Source organism: Mchenga conophoros, linkage group LG19, assembly GCF_057382185.1.
Source record: "Mchenga conophoros isolate Kocher_MC1m ecotype Shallow Benthic linkage group LG19, M_conophoros_male_GT1.1, whole genome shotgun sequence".
Lineage (NCBI taxonomy): Eukaryota > Metazoa > Chordata > Actinopteri > Cichliformes > Cichlidae > Mchenga > Mchenga conophoros.
In genome coordinates this window covers 19056724-19076057 of record NC_140544.1, presented here as the reverse complement: position 1 = coordinate 19076057, position 19334 = coordinate 19056724, and the positions used below count along the sequence as shown (strand labels likewise).

Sequence of the window (19334 nt, the reverse complement as noted above, 5' to 3'; positions counted from 1 at the left end):
TTAATCTTATGAGTTATTGAACACACCTATACCCTCCATCCACTCCCCACCCCCCCGAAACAAGACACAGCCACATTCATTTGTTTATTTCTTACAAAATCACAGTTTAATAAATAGTCTGTAAAAATGAGTACAAAAGTGGTTTTCTTAACATTTCATATATGAATCACTCGTGACTTTCAGGTCAAAGGAGTCTTTAAGTGGATTTTCTTTTTCTACAATCTAGTTTTGCTGAATTAAGGCCTCTTGATTTTGGCATCAGAAACAATCTGTCAGTCAAATGTTTTGTATCTGAAGTTGAATTAGTTATGAGCTCCCCTGGTTTCACAGTTCAGTCAGGAAAATTAAATAAAACACATTTACAAATAAATAAAATGGCTCAACATGCAGAATCCCTTTATCCTAAGACGCTGACAAACTAAGCATATTTCTAAAGGTCAGTGTTTGACACTGCAACAATAACAATGGCACATGATGCTGCTTCATCCAAGGGGTTTCCATCAAAGTTGACTTTTCATTTCTTGGGTGCCCTTGATTTATTAACATGGACTGACTTTGGGGAATTATTTCTTTTTTTTTTTTTTTCTTGAAGTAAATTTTGGTGGAATTACCCTTTGAAGAAGTCTAGCGGTGATAAAGAGTGCAATCCTGTGTTATGAAAAACACTCTGACATCTTTACTGCATTACAGTGAAAACCTCTGAGGGTGGAAACACACCTGAAGATTCAGTTTAAGTTATTAGAAAGCCTTTGCTTTTAATTGGGGGGTATTCTATTTAATGAATTTTGGGAACTACTTTGAAAGGTGACCGCTAACTTGGCTTTAGCAGCACTGGTAGGCATTTACCTTTGGACATAACCAGGCTAGCTGTTTCTGCTATGGACAGGCCTCATGCTAGGTTAGCATACATAGACTGTATATAAAAGAAGGCTGTAGTTTCAGGCTCACTGCAGAAGCACCTTAAACCTGCATTTTCATTTTTTTTTTTCAGTGGCCTGCAGGGGGCGACTCTTGTGCTTGTGAAAAAGGTCTGCTTGTACAGAAGTCAATTGGAAAAGTGTAGAAGCTTCTTTCTGCCACTGAAAATTTGAGGTTATCCTACCTTCAGTGTCAAAAGACACAATAATCTGAAATTTTGACTTTTTTTTTTTTTTTCTCCCCTTGACTTAGAAAATGGTCCTCAGCCTCCTTGATTTCTGCCTCCAGTAAACACTTTCCTGATGAATTTATGGGCTTAACTTTAGGTAATCATCCCAATTAGCAATCATAGGGTGCCAAATCAGTCCCTATCTTATATTTCACAGTGAGATCTGTCCCATGTTGTGGTACCTGGGTTAAAAATAACAAAACAAAAACACTGAGCTAGAGGCTTAAGAAAATAAGGCTTCACAAACAGTGCATGTGTCAAATTGCCCATGTCCGTCCTTTATATACAGTCTATGTTGGCAAGCATATACATGGTTTCACTTCTAACCTTTTGCAGGAAACTTTAAAAGTTTAGAGTCCTTAGTGAATCCTCTTGTGTGTGTCCACTTGTAATCCCGCAGAGTTTCAACACTAAATTACTGCATATTTAACTCCTTTTGTTCACTGCGACAAAAGACAATTTTTTTACAGATATAAAAAAAAAACAAAAAAAAAAAAAAACAAACAATACATTTCAAGAAATGAGTTTCAGATTTAGCCCCAAATCTCTGGATCTTTTTTTTTTTTTTTTTTTTTTTTTTTCTTTGAAGGGACAAGTTATTTTCACTTTCAGAACACCAGATGTTATTCAAAAGTATTCAAAAACACCACATTAATAAGCTTTTTCTCCAATTCAGGTACACTGAAATTAAAATAAGGCATTTTCTCAACAATTCCAATTTGCAAGTCAAACCTTGATCCCTTACGGGTTTGCAAAAGCAAAATTTTAAAACAAATTTTCAGGTAATATCACAAAAGGAGACTATTTGCCGCTTGTACGTTTCGACCTTCTAGGCAAAAATCCACAAGGAACATCTTGCACGCGTTTCACAAGGGAGAGAGTCGTACAGCTGTTACAAATGACCCCAAAATGACCAGAATTCACACCTTCACACAGACCAATAAGATTGTCACATTAACATAAGATGTCGCAAAAATCATATATTGCTCCACAACGGCTGCGGTAAAATAAAGCTCCAGCTTTAGGACAGCGGGCTAGAAACAAAGAACTCTAAAGAGATGAGAAGCGGATGGTTCCTCTAGTTTTTGGTCAAAGGCTGTTTGACGATGCAGAGAGGCTCAATATCTGTACAGTTTGTCTGTTTTGGTGGGTTTTTTCCCCCTAAAATGGACATTTTCATGGTCACGTTTGCAGTTAAGTACCCTCAAAGCCCTTAAAACATGTTAGAAACACAATTTCTAAACTACACGGGCTTTGATAATGGCATAAGCATCTTAGTCAATGATAAATAATCTTCGTTCTCATCCAATGACACCGATAAGCAAAACGGGCAAAGATCTGTCATCTCCTCCTCTTCACTGCACCACCACTGCTCCCAACAACCCCAACTTATTATTGCTTGCATGTTAATACATACAGTATGGGAAACCATTATCGTTTCTGAAAACGCACAGAAAACTAGAGATTTTTCACAGTTAAGACTCTAGCACAAGTGACAGCAAGGGTCCAAAAAAATGAAAAATAAGAAAGCATGACTGCCTAATATGTATTTTAACCTCCCTCGGGTTATTTCTGCTATAACAAGGACGCACTCCAGTTTGTGGGAAGAGACACAACACGGACGTTTGCTGGTGTATTCAGGATGTAGCACAAATTCTTTGGAGTTTCATTCATTAAGCCAAGATGATGGAGCCTGCGGGAATTGTATATATTTTTTTGTAGTTTTTTTTTTTTTTTGTACTGTCCCATAGCAGGATGCAATGTCTTCTCTCTCACTCTCACAAACACACACGCACTTATCTGATCCACGCAAACCAATCCAAAGGAAAACACGCACGCACATCTTCGCTGCGCAAAACACAATTGGCACAGATTATCAAAATAAATACCCTGGAAGCTTGGCACTATGCAAAAGAAAACTTCACATTTTCGAAAGAAATCTTATAAAAAACTATTGAATAATCTCAGTCTACTCCACGTTTTCGTTTGCCTCACTATTACTTATATACTATATGCTGATGAAGGTTACACCAGTGTCGTAAACCTCTGAATGACTCAACTACCACTGAAACAATATAGCTCCTATTCAAATAGATTTTTTTTTCCACAAACGTACATCAAAATGAAGTATCTAACATCTATCGGACTATAGATAGTGCTGTTGTCTGGTATGCATCTGCTTATAGTGCCTCTTAACTTTTTTCTCCTCGCTTTTTCTGTAAAATCTGAAACCCTTCTGGGAACAGGTAAGAAGTCTTGTACACCTTCCTTTGTTTTACTTCAACTTCGATGTTTTAGGATCTGTGTGGATGCCTGTCTATGCAGATTACCTCACAGGTGTCCCTCCAGGATGCTGGTGACAGCCTGGTCCAATGACGGGCCTGACGTGGCCCTTGTCGGGGCTGCAGAGGGGCCCTGCAGGCGCTGAAGCTCCAGTATGCTGTCGATGGCACTCTGTAGATGTTCACTGAGCATGTTGTCCTCTTGGAAAGGCGGAGGCGGCGGGCTGAACCGCTGCTCGGCCCGAGGGGACGCATCCACCCTGAAACATTTCAGTTTTGGAGCGCTGACGTCTCTGGGAGGCAACTCAAAGCGCACATCCTGCGGCTCTGGCATAGAAAGAGGATTTGGGACTTTTTTTACGGACGTGGGTGCTGTCTGTGAGACTTGCTCAGCAGTGTTACTGAGCGGAGCTCCGTTGGTCATCTCCTCGTCATGCTCAGGACGCTTGGGTTCTCTGTTGGGTGCCTGAGAGTGGCGTTCGTTCACAGTCCCGCCACCGTTGGTCAGCTGCCCCGTGTGGTCCCTTTTGAGTCCCGGGTCGTAGGCCGAGTTGTGGATCACCTTACGAGAGCCTGACTCCTGCTTGATGGTGAGTCTGAGAGCCCCCCGCGAGCTGGAGCGGTAGGTCTTCAGTCCCGGAGGCCTGTCGGACAGTCTGGTCCAGGCTGGGGGAGAAGAGGGGCTGCCAGAGGAGTGGGCATGAGGGGAAGACGCTGATGTAGCCAAAGCTGTCATAAAGGACTCTGGAAAAAGGAAAGTGGAGCTGATTGAACAATATTATCCAGTTTGTCTGGTTTAATTCTACATAGACATGCTGTGAAGATGAAGAATTTTCAGGCATAAAAGTCTAAAGGATCAGATCATAGAGAATAAAAAAATTATCCAAACAAATTTCTCTAATTATGCACAAAGCTGTGCTTTTAGTTGCCTATGCCTTCACCCCCAAAACATAACGTTTTAATCCAGCTATAGAACTGCCAGATTAAAATGCAGCAGTGCGCCTGAAGAGAGCACATGCAAACAGACATGAAACGAATAGTTTGATGTCTTAGATTTCGTAACAGCTTTCAACAACCTCCTGCCCCTTTTCCAAATGTTTAATTAACATAACTGTTTTTCACCATCATGCTGAGTCTCTCTCAGCACACCCTGCTCCACATTTACACCATTTAATTACTTAACACCTGGGAGCTGCTCTGGAGCAAATATGCAGGTTAAAAGCAGTGCTAATAAGTTTGTTTCACTAATTCATTTTTTCCCTGCCGGTTCAGGTTTACTTCAGCACTGGCATCTGCATTTTGGCAAACACCCACCCACACATAGCAAACCTCTTTTTAATAATAGTAACAATAATAGGCGGTGGTACTTCTTTAATCCTGCTGTGACACTGACCCGGGTCTCTGCGGGCTCGCCGTCTGTCCTCCGCTAGAGCGTATCGCTCGGCCTGGAGGAAGAGACGCTCCAGCATTACCATCTCTGCTGAGGGACTCTCCTGCTGTGGAGACAAGTTCAAATCCCCTTAAACACAGACCCAAACAGTACTGAGAAGATGATTATAGAGAATCAACATCTGAAACTAAGCAAACTGAGTCACTCAACATCCAGACATTGTTTTGGTTTTGAAGCAATACCGCCCCAGAGGAGGTGTCTCACCTGGGCTTCTCTAACTAATAGCTGCCTGTATTTGTTGACCATGTCCTTGGTGCGTTTCAGCAGGAAACCGGACACAGTGTCGAACTCCTGGTCCACTGTGAAGAGGAACATCATTAATAACTCATATGATAAAATAATTACATCCTATTGAGTTATAAAGTAGTTTGGCACTTGTTCTTCCAGATACATTTATGTGCAGGATATGGTTAGGTCAGTAATCAGTCAGCGATCAAGCTAACCTAAATTGAAGTCATCCTGAGTGGGCAGGTGACCAGCGCAGGTGTGGTATGGCAGCAGGTGTCTAACAGCGTCCTTCAGTGTGGAGAAGGCTGGGCCAGTGAGCGGAGCCTGCACTGCTCCATGGTCCAAACAAAGCTGCTGCTGGAACCTGAAGGGTTTAATAAAAACTCTGCGTTAACTTAAACCTACAGTAGTTTATTACAGCACAAAAGAAGTAGGACAAGACACAAAACACAGGTGGAACCATCTAATAGCGTGGGTTTGTTTTTTTTGTTTTGTTTTGTTACATTTATCAGCTTCAAGAGCCATGAAAAGTACCAGTTTACAGGAATCTTCATGTTTTATGTTTCATGTTGTGTGGTTTTGGGGCTCAGCTGCAGGAGGAAAGGTGGGGCAGAGCGATTCAGGGAGCAGTGCCAAGTGAGGTGACTGGCACACCTGTTGCACATTTTGCCAATTAACCTCTACCTTTTTATACAGTAGGTGCAGGGCTGACAAGACACACACATATATATGCACCGCAGACATGGGGAGCTGCTGCCAGGCTGTGAACTCTTCAGGGGAGAGACTTTGGGTTATTATGTAGAATCTGAATCCGCTTCACCCACTGGGCAAGCTTTCTGAAGCGTGCAGTATTGAGTTTATGCCGTGTGTGTGCAGTGATGCAAGTAAAGTCTGATGTTTGCTGGTGTGTGTTGTCTATACTGAGGCGAACACACAGGTAGCACAGACAACTGGTAGAATAAAATGTAAACTGTCTCACTTTTAAGTAAAAGCTGCTTATCAAACCTATTTTTTTCAAACCAGATGCTGATAGATGCACTCGGGGCGACTTTAGGTTCAGTATCTTACCCGGGGATACTTCAACATGCAGACTAGTGGAGCTAGGGATTTAAACACGGACCTTCCAAATAGCAGACAACCCGCTTTGGGCCCACAACCGCCCCCCCTCCAGTTTGAATGCAGCTTTTATCAATACACCATTTGGATTCCTCCATCAGCTGAGATACTGGTGTAGATAACTCGTAATTGTCATGTAATCTTATTAAACTCCTCACTTCATATTTAAAGTAGATAAATCAATAACTGAATTTAAAGTGATTTTAAATCAAATTATACAATGTTTTAAAATATGAGGCCTCACACTTCAGTTGGTGTGTACCAATGTAAGATAGCATACTCATCCAATACTCCAAAACCTCATCATCAACAACAAGAGAAGCGACAGAAGTTTCTCTTTGCGTTAACTTCCCATCTTTCCTGTCAATAGCAGAAAATGCTTGTAGAATCACTATTTACTGCACTCTGTTTTCACAATAAGAGTCCAACAAACAAGAAAAAAAAATGCTTCTAAGGAATTATGTACAATCATTATTCTAATGCAGAGGTGTCCAACTCCAGGCCTCAAGGGCCGGTGTCCTGCAGGTTTTAGATGTGTCCTTGATCCAACACAGCTGATTTAAATGGCTAAATTACTTCCTCAGTATGCCCTGAAGTTCTCCAGAGGCCTGGTAATGAACTAATTATGTGATTCAGGTGTGCTGACACAGGGTGAGATCTAAAACCTGCAGGACACAGACCCTCGAGGCCTGGAGTTGGACACCCCTGTTCTAATGATACATGGCCAAAAGTGCATACATCATAATACACACAACATTCATACGTCTGCAATAATTTCCCACTGCATTATATTTTCAACATTTTGCATTTCAGACAGTTTCCTGTTATTCACCAGGAAAAAAATCTGGAAGACACAACAGCGTCTTACATGACGACTTTCAGCAGTACAGAAATGTTCTTAGTTTCTCTTACCTGTGCCTGCGCATTGCTGGTGTGAGCCTCTCCTCTCTCTGCAGCTCCAGAGGACCTGCCAGCTGGCAGACGCACAACATTTTGGACGAGTTAAAAACGACAGACGCGGGTGCATTTTGAAGTCAGTCGTTACACATTTGCAGTATTAAACAAATAATAATTTCAAAGCTTGCCATCTTTTATTCTTTCATTTCAGTACAGAGGAAAAATTATGTATAGTAATTATGAGTAGATTACAGATTTTAATAGCACCAAACCTACTAAACACAATATTATCACAAGAAAGAACATCATGAAATGATGAAGGAGCTGGTCAGAACTTGTTTTAGAAACATACCAAGAAATTAATACACTGACAAAATAATTATAATATTAATTGATAATAACAATTACATTTTTTTTTTAAATTAAATAATAAATCAGACTTCAAGTAATTGGATATTAGCTTTCGCTCACCTTGGTGCTCGTCTGCTGACTTGTCTGGATGGGAGCGCACTCCATGGGAGCAGGGGGCCCCTGGACCCCCTGGGCTGCAGGAGAGGGTGGATGGACATCGAGAGTAAATGCCTTACTCTCCACGGCCAAGGCAGCTGTTGGCTCTGATAGAGGACAGAATTACAAGGATGACAGAAACGGTGGCAGCAATCATAATAATGAATTAACTGGAAATGAAAGATAATAAAAGCGATAGCAATAGTGGGGGCAATAAAAAAATAAAAAAAAAAGCTAATTAAGAATCATATTATTTATCAACTAGCAGATAACTCACTGTTTTGTGTGTGCTGTTGGACAGCAGAGTCGTCTCCTGCTTTGGAGAGAACTGCAGATGCAGCTGTGGGATTAGGCTGCTGCTGAGGCACCGAGACACTGACAGGCAGAGGGGATTGACTGCTGTGGATTGAAGTATGGTTTGAAGGCTGAGGCTGCGAAACAGATAGTTGGGGCTGTGAAACTGAGGCCTGAGCCTGGGGCAGAGGCTTGGAAACAGATGACTGGATCTGCAACTGGTTGTGGGCAAACAAGGCCTGCGATACCTGTAGCTGATGAGGGACTTCGTACTGAACCAGGGGTTCACTGTGTGGCTGGGAAGCTGTAGTCTGGGGGACTGAATTCTCAGGTCCTGGCAGAGCAATCTGAGGGCCGGTTGGAGGGGAAAAAGTTCTTGCTGCTGGTCTTCCAGTGTCCTGAATCTGAGAGGGGGAGCAGATCAGTGGCGTGTTCTCAGGGTCCGAGTGAAGCGGAGAAACCTCAGCACACTGGTCTGACATCACTGTGCAGGTGTCCTGACCGGAGACTGCATGGGTCTGAGGTTGGGACTCTCTGTCACTGGTGACTGGTGAGGCGAGCGACTCCATTGGCACCACCGGCAGCGCTCCAACCAACAATTCAGAAGTGATCGGGGGACTAAGTGCTTGCTGTGGTAGAAAGAATCAGAAAAAACCAGACAAATTAGATCGTTTTATATTATCTTCACCACTGCATCTTTATTGCCTCTATTGTTTTAAGGCAACTTGACATTACAGATCTATACCAGAAGCTCTGCACACATTTTATTTTCATTTATTTAACTTCACTTTTGGCAAGATCGAAAGGGAAAGTTTACAAGATGGTAAAGAGACCTGATGTGATGTCTGTTTAGGAGATGGTGGCACTGAGAAAACGCCAGGAGACTGAGCTGCAGGCCGAAGAGTTGAAGACTCCAAGTTCTCTAAGGTATGAATATTTACAGTTCTTTATAGTTCTTCCTCTGCATCACCAGTGAACGTAACAAACAACAAGCATGCTATATTGCGAGTTCTTTTTGTAATTTGAATCCTATAGTGTTTATGGCCACAATTATGCTAGAAAAGAGGGGTGACTTAGGGGGTCTAGTCCCTCCTTAAAGCAGCAAACTCAAAAATCTAACATTTGACTTTGCACATCTTTAAAAAGGTCGTCTAACTTCTTGGGGGTGGCTGTAGCTCAGGATGTAGAGCAGGTCACCTACTGATCCGAAGGTTGGTGATTCGATCCCCGGCTCCTCCAGTCTGCATGCCAAGTATCCTTGGGCAAGATACCCAAGTTGCTCACCGATGCATCCATCAGTGTGTGAATGTTGTTAGAAAAGCACTCAGTTTAGAGTCGGTGCTTGGGAGAATGGGTGTGATTGGGTGAATGTGGCACATTGTACACAGCGCTTTGAGGACTCCGGGAGAGTAGAAAAGCGCTATATAGGAATCAATCCATTTACTTCTCTCTGTATCGCCTATCTAAGTTCTTCCAGTTTGCCTGAGCCTTAAACTTCACGCAAATCCTTGTTTTTGGTGAGCCTGCTTCCACAGGAAACAGAGGCAAGTCTATCAAATAGCAGCAGCTATTTGAAACATAATCACATACTTGCACCCAGGGCGTGTTATTATAACATAAATTGTTTCTATCAGTGAAACTCCTTTTTTAATACACCATCATTTTGTCCTTTTCTGTAAAGTTTCTGTACTGTAAAGTTAGACCTTAAATTACATTCTACCGTTTAGCTGCCTGTTGCTTATATTTTTACATCCACTTCACTGATGAGAATCGGCACTTTCTTGCTGTCATGTAAATGTAAAATTCGCAGGGGGTTGCTCGAGCTCTGACCTGTTGCAGATGTTGCATAAAGGCCTGGTTCTGACTCATCGAGTGGGTCACCTCCTCTACCACTTGGGTCATATCTGATGGGGGCAACAAGAGTTTGGGCATCTCTGCAGGGTCGGGGGCCAGAGGTGCTTCGGGAGGTGGCTGTAGGACTGTAACCACAGGGGGAGAGGAGGACTGCAGCCCTGCAGAAGTGGTGGGCTGTACAGAGACGTGCTGGAGAGTGTGTCCATAGGGCTGCAGAAGGAGACGTTAGAGTCAGATAAAACTGGGTTGTGTAATTGAGCACAATGACCATCAAGTCTTTATATCAAAGTTATATTATTATTGTGTGGTAATTAAGTTCAGGAACAGATAAAAAAAAGTAAATGTAGCCGTGTAGACTTGGTGTGTTTATGGAGGGAATATTTTCTGAATCTCTGTGGGCAAAATGGGATTTTAGGCATTTTGAGGAATCTCGTGTGTTACTACAGTAAGAAATCAGACAGTTCAAAGTTGTTACTTTATGTTAAAGCAGCTACTCAGTTTTACTTTGTAAGTATCTACACCAAAAGCTCCTTCATGCAGATCATGTGCCTCTACACTCCAGTTACAGCTCACCTGTTGTAGCTGGTGAAAAGTCTCCTCAGAGCTGGTCCTCTCTTCTTGAATAGTTCTCTCTGGCAACAGGACCACCGAGGCCTGCTGGAGGTTTAGCTGTCCTTCTGTCACTCCTCTCGGAGGAGCTGGGCCCTGGGCAGCAAAAGGCATCCCCTGAACCATTGAGGGGCCATTAACAATTGAGATAGAAGTAAGATCTGGGGGAAGCACCCCTGAACTGTTGATCAAGGTAATGTGGTTTCCAAGAGCAGGACTGTGGACCAGGGTGGCACGTTGCCCCTGCCCTCCTGGAGCATAGGTTCCAGCCAGCTGTGCTGGCATCTGGAAGACAGTAGCAGGTGCTGACTGTAGCTGCAAAGGTCCTGAAAGCACAGTGGCCTGGCGGAGCGCTAGCTGCCCAGCTGCGGTGGTGAACACAGGGCTGAAATTCAGCTGTCTTTGGGGCACAGTTAAGATCTGAGAGCCATCTACAAGCTGCCCAGTGGAGGGGGTCATGCTGTGAACCGATGAGCCTTGGTGACTGGGTGTCAGCAGCGGTCGTGCTGCACTGACAGACTGGGAGATTGTAACAGGAGACTGGCCCGGAAGAAGGAACTGGTTTTGGCCTTGGAATAGTCCCTGAGGCTGCAGCACAAAGGAGCCACCCTGATTGACCAGCTGCAGGCTGACTGGTTTGGGGAGCTGCTGGGTGGGCTGCGGTGGCGGAGCGACAGTCTTTTGGCCCGCTGCTTGAGACAATAGAATGTTTGGTGAGGCAGTCCCAGGGACGAATGTAAGACCAGGAGTGGGCTTCTGCCCAGAGGGCTTGGGGCTAATTTGAACCAGTCTGGGCTGAATGCTGATGGGCAACTTGGGCTGTATAGGATGAGGTGCGCGCTGCAGGACGATGCTCGGTGCTGCTGCTGCTGCTGCTGCTCTCAGGGTTGGAGTTATAAGAGGTCGACTGGCAACGCTCGGCACAGCCTTGTGGATGATCATACTTGAGCCCTGGGCAGGACTTAGAGAAAAGGAGGTCTCTGGAGAAGGAGCAGGAAATACATTTCCAGGTAGTAGCCCCATCAGCTGAGGAGGGGCGGCAGGCTTTAAAGAAGGACATCCAGGCCCGACAGCCAGTAGGGAGGGCTGGGGAGGCTCCACTGCTGCCTGGGTGTCTCTGGGCAATGCCGTGGTCACGGGCAAGGTCACAGATTTAGGAATGAATGGAGCGGTGGGTGGAGAAAGGAGAGGGGCCGGTGAGTACAGGGACAGGCTGTCCCCTGATTGTGCCAGACCTGCTTCCAGAGCCATGGTCTGCTCAGTGATCTCAGCCTCCTGTAGGCTCTGCTGGAGGATATCACATGCCACCTCCGCCTCCTCCTCTTCCTCCACTTCTCTCTTCTCTGCCTCACAAGCTGCCTCCACAGGTGGCTCACCCTGCACCACCTGTGGGTCTTCTCCACCCTCTGGAGATGACAGGAGGGCCTCTTCCAAGAAGGACAGATCCACACATCCAGGCGGAGGCGTGTCTGGGGAGTCCCTGCCATCTCCCAGCAGAGAGACAGGACTCTGGGGGAAGAAGCAGTGGGAGGTAAACAGAAAGGTGCAGACAACAGAGAGAAGAAGCTGAGTGAAAATAGGGGAGAACTGTGTGATTAGCACAAGTTAACAGGAAGCTTTTTCAAGCACAGAAGGGGAGAAAAACATAATTCTCCTGAGGGAAAATGCTGTTTGTTGTGACGCTACTGGCTGTGGATCCAGACACTCACCGGGGCATCTGTGAAGAGGGAGGGCTCCCCAGAGGAGGAGTTAATGAGCAGGTCTTCAGTCTGCAGCTGGTGGAATAAAATCTGCCAATTTTAAGTCGGGCTCACGCAAACGTGCTGAGAAATTCACGCAGTACTACATAACGAGTCCCTTTCACACTCTCTGCGCTCCTCCAGACATCTCTCAGTACCATGTGCCCAGAAATATTTCCAACTCAAATCCATCATTAGCACTATTGATTTTTTTCCCCCATTTGAGTCCCTTTATTTAAGTATTTGTTACCTCATTGGTCCCATGAAGGAAGTCGTTCAGGGCTTGGGGGTCACTACAAAGGCAAAGAACAAAAAAATCAGTTAATAACCTTAATTTATTATAATCTATGTACTTTAAATATCTTTGAGACTGTTTTTTTGTTGTTGTTTTTTACCTGCTGTACGATTACAGATCAGAAACTCACCACAAAACATCAAGTAGACAAGTCCCATCTTCATCCTCCATGTCAACTGAAAGGAAGAGGAGGAAACAGTGAACATTTTGAAACTTGATGCAAGCTGCTTGGTTTTAAGGACAGCCCAGCCGGTTAAGTGGCTAAATCTGCTTTTGAACGAGAGATAGTTTGGGTGGACAACATTTGCTGAAACTGACTCAGTAGATGGAGCCGGTGACTGGATACGGGGACAGTAAAACAGTAATTAGTTTATTTGTCCATCACCCACACTTATTTTAATCATCATTCTACTTTTTTTTAGCCTGGAAAAATTATAATTAACAAATTAATGACAAAATCAAAAACTGTAGAAATGAAATGAGGCCACACACTCTTACAATCTATAAAATATGCCAAAAAAACTTGGCTTTGTTACACATAGTTCAGACCATGGCAATTCCTGGTTTTGCGTCTTCCTGCAGAACCAGAGATTAGCTTGTTCAACAATCTGCCTAATAGGTTTTACCCAGGACTTGAACATTGGCTTCTCCTCTGGTAAAAACATTTTCTTTTGCGAATTTAAGCTTCTGCTCTTTGTAAACTAAACTTCTAAGAACCTCTCTACTACAAACAATATTCCTGCTCTCAGTTTGCAAACCCAACCAAGTAAAGTTGCTTCATATTCCCATGTGCATTATTTATCTGAATTTAAAGATATTTTAAATCATTTTGTTAACGCTTGCTTCGGTATTGTTCTCCATACTGTGCGAAAGTCTCAAGCCACCCCTCATTTCTTCATATTTTAAGAGGAAAATTCGAATTAGGTGCAGTGAATTATTGAAATGTGGAAATATGTCACTATTTAGTATAATCACCTTTATCTTTCAATACTCTGAGGCAAGCTTTCTCTAAGCAGTCTTCAGAAATAGTCCTCGGGGCTTCTTGCAGGACATTCAGAGATCTTCTTTGGATGTCGGTTCCCTTTTGTCCCATTCTCTGTCCCACACTGCTTCAGTATCTGGGCTCTAGGGAAGTCAGTCCATCGCTGTGTTTTTTTTTCCTATCCAGATATGCTTCTGCTGGATTGTCAGTGTGTGTTTGTGTTTCCAGAAGCTGGAAACTGATGGTGCTTTTCTGCATTTAAAATTTTGACAAGATCTCCAACACCACTGGCTGAAAGGCAGCCCCAAACCATGGAGAGCCTCCACACTGTTTTAAAGATGTATCTCTGTCCTGATTTCCTCTGTACATTTTTGTTTTTTACTCCAATTCCTGTGTAATTTGGCATTATTCAGTATTACATCCCTGTTTCCCTTTCTCTGAGACCATTTCTGGTAAGGTTTCAGTGAACAATAGATGGATCAACTGAAGGGATGCATCTCTCAGGTCCTAAATCAGGTATTTGCTAAAATTGTTCCTACTCTTAAGCAACTTCATGGACTGTTTGTGTGCTGTAGATTGTCTTTTAGGTCTGCCATTTCTTCCTTTTTCCTCCACTTGTTCAGTTTCCTCCAATTTTTTTTAAGAACACTCTGCACAGCATGCTGAGGTTTGCCAGGTTTTCAGTTTTATGCCTGTCAATTTGTGTTATCCTTGATTTTATTTTTTATAGATTCAAATAAAGAAACAAATGACATCTGGTTTTTGTGACAGGCTGCTATCCAAAGACCTTCAGAAAGCCTGAAGAACTACTGCTCAACACCACTTAAAAAATAATAATTTAATAACTCTTTATAAATGTAAACGGTGTTTTGTGTGTGTGCCTTTTTCAATATTGCAATGCAAGAGCTCACACAATAATCAGAAAATATAAAGTAATGTTCGTGGCTATTAGTTCAATTAACAAATATTTCTTTTTATAAATTTGAAGGAGTAAAAGTGTCACATGTTTCACAGGGAAACGTGAAAAAACTGAATCCAGAAATCTATCTTGATCTCAAAACGAGAATTATTGGGCCATTTTATAGTCCTGATGTAAAACATGAGCACTGGATGTATCTCACCCATATACCATATATACAGTGGGGCAAAAAAGTATTTAGTCAGCCACCGATTGTGCAAGTTCCCCCACCTAAAATGATGACAGAGGTCAGTAATTTGCACCAGAGGTACACTCCAACTGTGAGAGACAGAATGTGAAAAAAAAATCCATGAATCCACATGGTAGGATTTGTAAAGAATTTATTCGTAAATCAGGGTGGAAAATAAGTATTTGGTCACCTCAAACAAGGAAAATCTCTGGCTCTCACAGACCTGTAACGTCTTCTGTAAGAAGCTTTTCTGTCCCCCACTCGTTACCTGTATGAATGGCACCTGTTTGAACTCATCATCTGTATAAAAGACACCTGTCCACAGCCTCAAACAGTCAGACTCCAAACTCCGCCATGGCCAAGACCAAAGAGCTTTCGAAGGACACCAGGAAAAGTATTGTAGACCTGCACCAGACTGGGAAGAGTGAATCTACAATAGGCAAGCAGCTTGGTGTGAAAAAATCAACTGTGGGAGCAATCATCAGAAAATGGAAGACATACAAGACCACTGATAATCTCCCTCGATCTGGGGCTCCACGCAAGATCTCATCCCGTGGGGTCAAAATGATCATGAGAACGGTGAGCAAAGATCCCAGAACCACACAGGGGGACCTGGTGAATGACCTGCAGAGAGCTGGGACCAAAGTAACAAAGGTCACCATCAGTAACACACTACAACGGCAGGGAATCAAATCCCGCAGTGCCAGACGTGTTCCGCTGCTGAAGCCAGTGCATGTCCAGGCCCGTCTGAAGTTTGCCAGAGAGCACATGGATGATACAGCAGAGGATTGGGAGAATGTCATGAGGTCAGATGAAACCAAAGTAGAACTTTTTGGTATAAACCCAACTCATCGTGTTTGGAGGAAGAAGAATACTGAGTTGCATCCCAAGAACACCATACCTACTGTGAAGCATGGGGGTGGAAACATCATGCTATGGGGCTGTTTTTCTGCCAAGGGGACAGGACGACTGATCCATGTTAAGGACAGAATGAATGGGGCCATGTATCGTGAGATTTTGAGCCAAAACCTCCTTCCATCAGTGAGAACTTTGAAGATGAAACGAGGCTGGGTCTTCCAACATGACAATGATCCAAAACACACCGCCCGGGCAACAAAGGAGAGGCTCCGTAAGAAGCATTTGAAAGTCCTGGAGTGGCCTAGCCAGTCTCCAGACCTCAACCCCATAGAAAATCTGTGGCGGGAGTTGAAAGTCCGTGTTGCTCGGCGACGGCCCCAAAACATCACTGCTCTCGAGAAGATCTGCATGGAGGAATGGGCCAAAATACCAGCTACTGTGTGTGCAAACCTGGTAAAGACCTATACGTTTGACCTCTGTTATTGCCAACAAAGGTTATGTTACAAAGTATTGAGTTGTATTTTTGTTATTGACCAAATACTTATTTTCCACCCTAATTTACGAATAAATTCTTTACAAATCCTACCATGTGGATTCATGGATTTTTTTTTCACATTCTGTCTCTCATAGTTGAAGTGTACCTCTGGTGCAAATTACTGACCTCTGTCATCATTTTAGGTGGGGGAACTTGCACAATCAGTGGCGGACTAAATACTTTTTTGCCCCACTGTAAGAGGAACCTACTTCATATGTGAGAGGCCCCATACAGAGCGGTCGAGCTGAGTTCTGGTGGTGGCCTCATGGGAAGTCGTGGTCGGGCATCAGTGTCTGGAGGCGGGTGGATGCCAGGCCGAGGCGGCGGGACGGAGACGAGACCTCCCTCTGCTGGGGCATCGCTGCGTCTCACGGTGCGGGTAGCCGGTGAAGATGCTGTACGCAAGGAGGGGAGGGGGGCACAAACAGACCACCACATGCTGTCAGGTCACTTGAGGTTATCAGCAGCCAAAACACATTCTCATCTGAACGCTGAGACATAAGATCAATATATGATTCATCAGTTTCTTCTCAGCTGTGGGCAGTGCTGGTGTGATTTTTGTAGCAGACACCTGGGAGACTGGACCAAATCTGCACTAACAATAGTGTAATACACACATATATATTTTACTATCGATTATGCCCGAGGCTGATGAGGAAAATGGAAGCTATTGTTGTGGCGCTCACAGACGTGAGAGGCAGATCTGAGCGCCTCAGCTGTAAATAGACGGCTCCCCCTGCGCCTTGGATGTGACTTGTCCTCTCCTCATGGCTGAAAAGGGAAGCAATGTGGAAAAGCTCGGCGCAGAGCAAGCCAATTATAACATTACTCACTGCCTTGCGCTCAATTTCCCGGGGAGGTCCCTCAAAAAGACAAGACAAGCCTCCCTCTCCGATTCCGCTGACATATTTTTGTTTACAACAAGAGACAACCGCATTAACACCCTCAAGGTACCGCATCGCCCAATGAAATCCAGGCAAACGACACTCATCTAAAGCTGCAGCGGCAAGTGCCATGCTATTCTCTTGGATTCTGTGATGCATTTATAGGTTACGTAAGGTGAATGTGTGTTCATGTGAAATTAATGTCCCAAACGATGCTGGATGCAGAGCCGCTGGTTTCCCCTTACGGTATATATTTTTTTAATTTATTTTTAGAAAAATATATATATAATTTTTCCTCTCTCCCCCCCACCCCCTGAGTGGGACCACGGCAGCTGACGCCTGCTGTAAATCATATCGCGGTAACAAAAGATGCCGTGTGTTAAAATATCATCTCCGCGCAGCCAGCCTCGAGCGATCCCCTTATGGTTGTGCCATTAGAGTTAATTCCGCAATTCAAAAAAAACAACCAAGAGAGGGAAAAAAACTCACCCCTTCTTTGTGGTTTATTGTCCTGTCAAGCGGGCCTCTGCGCCATCGATTCTCACTCAGTGGTCTTTTCAGATGCTAAAAGGAGGAGAGGGGGTGGCGGTGGATGGGGTAGGGTAGGGTGGGATGGAGGTGGGAAGGAGGAGGGGTGCGGATGGGGGGTACCGGGGTGGGTGTGAGAAACAGACTGGGAGAGCCGATCACAGCACAAAGGTGGAGAGGAGGAAAATACAGCTGAGAGGAGACAAGTATCCAGATTCAGCGGCGCGACTGCGGGAGGAGGCTGACCGCGCTGTGCGCTCCGCCAGGCGGCAGACGCTTCAGATGTGTCTGCGCTTCACCGCGGAGCTCCCTCATCCCGATTACTGAGGCTTTTCTTGCATTATATGCATCTTTTAGTCACTCGCTTCTGATATTTGTAATACATTTGTAGGTCACAATTGTAAAGAAAAAGAAAATCAATGTTTGGACATGCCATGTGCTACCTAAAGGAGGAAGACATAACTACGGGAAAGTAAAGCAAGCTGCATTCGTGTAGGACTTTATGGTGTTAAGGAAGAAGAAAGTACAACAAGTGCTAACAGAAGATGAGAAAACATTAGCAAATAATGCTTATAAATAAAATGACTGAGGAAATAGTTTTTCGTTTTTTAAAACTATTTCTGCTGCAAAGAGGGTTGCTTAATCACGCACTGTTCAAGAGATCAAGAGAGGAGAAAGTGGAAAAAATTAGGGGAAAAAAGAGAAAGGAAATTAAAGAAGGTGGAAAAAGATTGAATGTAGGCCACATATAACCAGAAATAAGAAAGAAAAAAAAGAAGTCTGCTTAAGTATGATCCATGGAAAAACACACACATACACAAAGAGTTATTTGTCTGTGAAATGAGGGATAACTCCAAAGCAAACTAACATAATTAGTCACAGTTTTCAAAAGTTATGCACTAAACTGCCAAAGGAGAATGAGTGTAAGGGGAAAAAATATCAGTGAAGAAGGAAGCTTTTTCTTCGAAACCGTATCCCCATTTATTCTGAAAGGATACCAAACTGTTTACCACTGGACCGAGTCATTAAGGAGCTAATTACAGAGTGCAGCAAGAGTCTGTTTAACTTAAGTCTACGAGATGGTAGCGATACCTGCTGTGATGTATAGCTTGTAGACGGTGCTGACAAAAAAGATAAGAGGGCAGAGGTGAAGGTGCTTAAAATTTTCATTTGGAGTGAACAGAATGGGCAAGATTAGAAATGAGTACATCAGACGGACAGCTCAGGCTGAGAAGTAGGAGACAAAGTTAGACAGACAATACTGGACATAGGATGTTGAAGGTGGATGTCAGGCAGGAGAAAAAGCAGAAGACCACAGAGAAGATTCACAGATGTAGTGGAGGAGGACATGGAGAGGGTTGGTGTGACTGAAGAGGATGCTGGATAATGTGAGATGGAGGCTCTATTAAGGCTGAAAAATAACTCCAAGCTATTCATTAATTCAGTCCCTGCATCTAGTTGGGCCAAGTCTCACCTCTAATAATAATAACAAAGAAAAAAAAATCATGTAAATCAGTCCGTACTTTTTGAAACCCCCTTTTTTAAACACAGAGCTTATTTGCTTTGTTAAGCTTATTTGCTTTTGTATTGTTGAGCCAAAACTGGAAGCCTCACAACGTGCAGGACTGAAAGGCAAATTATCATTCTCAGCAGCACGTTTCTACATTTGACAAATTGATAGCAGAAGGGAGAGGGGCAGAATAAATAGTGCAGAAAATGAGGAACAAGGCAGTAAAAGAACGCAATTACAAAAAAGAATAATGTAAACAGAAAAGCAGCGGCAAAAAGGGGAAAACTTCACGAGTACTTTAAAGTCAATCACTATTAGCACTTTTCTACAGCTGACATGCTGTTCAAGAGGGAATGTAGATGAAAGACACATAAAACTAGTAAGAAAACAAAAAATTCCACTAAAGGAAATACAACAGAGATAAAAAATAAATAAATAAATAAAAGATGAGCAAAATTCAATTCAAGAAAG

The 19334-nt window shown here is 43.5% G+C and overlaps 1 protein-coding gene across 4 annotated transcripts; it reads right to left on the bottom strand.

The window, feature by feature from the left end:
• Positions 1-79: 79 nt before the first annotated feature.
• Positions 80-19289, bottom strand: LOC146552067 (BRD4-interacting chromatin-remodeling complex-associated protein). Of its 4 annotated transcripts, XM_085256680.1 has the most exons (15): positions 17315-19289; positions 16151-16336; positions 12549-12594; positions 12374-12416; positions 12094-12159; positions 10349-11893; positions 9752-9985; positions 8170-8550; positions 7905-8058; positions 7592-7734; positions 7136-7197; positions 5323-5471; positions 5084-5178; positions 4823-4925; positions 80-4173 (listed from the first exon to the last, which is right to left on the bottom strand). In XM_085256680.1, exons 3-15 carry the CDS (start codon positions 12587-12589, stop codon positions 3479-3481), a joined length of 3711 nt encoding a protein of 1236 aa, XP_085112806.1. In that variant the 5' UTR covers positions 12590-12594; positions 16151-16336; positions 17315-19289; the 3' UTR covers positions 80-3478. The 4 variants fall into 4 exon arrangements, with proteins under 4 accessions (XP_085112806.1, XP_085112803.1, XP_085112804.1 ...); XM_085256677.1 differs by having other exon boundaries at positions 7905-8550; XM_085256678.1 differs by lacking the exon at positions 17315-19289 and adding an exon at positions 16775-16999 and having other exon boundaries at positions 7905-8550.
• Between the last annotated feature and the right edge of the window lie 45 nt (positions 19290-19334).